The sequence below is a fragment of the Colletotrichum lupini genome, chromosome 6, assembly GCF_023278565.1.
Source record: "Colletotrichum lupini chromosome 6, complete sequence".
NCBI lineage: Eukaryota > Fungi > Ascomycota > Sordariomycetes > Glomerellales > Glomerellaceae > Colletotrichum > Colletotrichum lupini.
Window position 1 is genome coordinate 4,471,941 of NC_064679.1, and position 1,076 is coordinate 4,473,016.

General features: G+C 35.9%; 1 protein-coding gene across 1 annotated transcript; it reads left to right on the forward strand.

The window, feature by feature from the left end:
- Positions 1–842: 842 nt before the first annotated feature.
- CLUP02_12805 (uncharacterized protein) lies at positions 843–1,076 on the forward strand (the record flags this gene model as incomplete). The annotated part of the gene is made up of 1 exon (XM_049291765.1): positions 843–1,076. A coding segment is annotated over one exon (234 nt), but the record flags the coding sequence as incomplete, so codon positions are not given.

Genomic DNA, 1,076 nt, shown 5'->3' on the forward strand with positions numbered 1-1,076 from the left:
ACGGCCCTTACTAATAGTATTAGGTCGACCGAACGTATAATAGGAAAGGAAAGGAAGCTAGGTATAGTAATTACTAGTAGGGAATCCCAGATTCGTTAAATAAGTAGAGATTTAACTCGCGAGTAGGGTAATAGAAGAAGTAGTATTTTATTTATAAAAAGGATAGATATTAGTTAAATAACTACTCCGAGGAAGAGCGTACTAAATCGTACGAATAATATAAAAAATCGAGGGTAGTAAATAATAAAACTAGCCCTTATCGATTTAACTAATTCCTCGTTATATATAAGGGTAGATCCGGGGGCACGGAACCTAGTAAAAGTAGCTAATTTAGCGGCCTAAAGTACCCGCACCCTATAGGAGATTTAGAAGATAAAGAAGATCTTACCCCCTATACCGACGAATTAAATTATAACGAAGTTAACGATATTAACTACTCTTTCTTCGCCCCGTTAGCCTCGGGAAGATATACGAGGCTAAACGAATAAAAAGTAGTAGAAGCCCTTAATAAATAGGCTTTTATTTACGGATAGTAAGGGAAGGTCCCTTAGATAATAAATATAGAGGTAGGTAAAAGGACGAATCTAATAGCGCAGAATTCTACTCTCTTAATATCTAAAGAAAAGAGATAGGGTGCTAAGCAATTCTAGGGGTAGCTAGAGGGGTCCTTTTTATACTACCTAGATTACTCAAATACTAAGTTTATATAAGTATTCTACGCGAACGAAAGGTACGGCCTAGATAATTTCTATAGGATTATCCTAAATACTAGGGCATCGTAATAGTTAATAAGAAGAAAAGGGCAATTCTAGGTACTATAGAAAATCGCACTAGTAATACTTAATACGTTAATAGCGGGCATTACGAGGATTAGCTTCGGCCTAGGCAAGGAAATCGTCGCCCTAGGTATAGTAGAAACAGAGACGCACTTCAGAACAATAACTTTCTATATCCTACCTATTAATACCCCATTTCTCCTATATTTAAAAAATATAGATCGACTAAGTATTATATTCGATAATACGAGGAACAGAATCTCTAGCTATAAGTACTTCGAAATAGTCGAACGACGATAG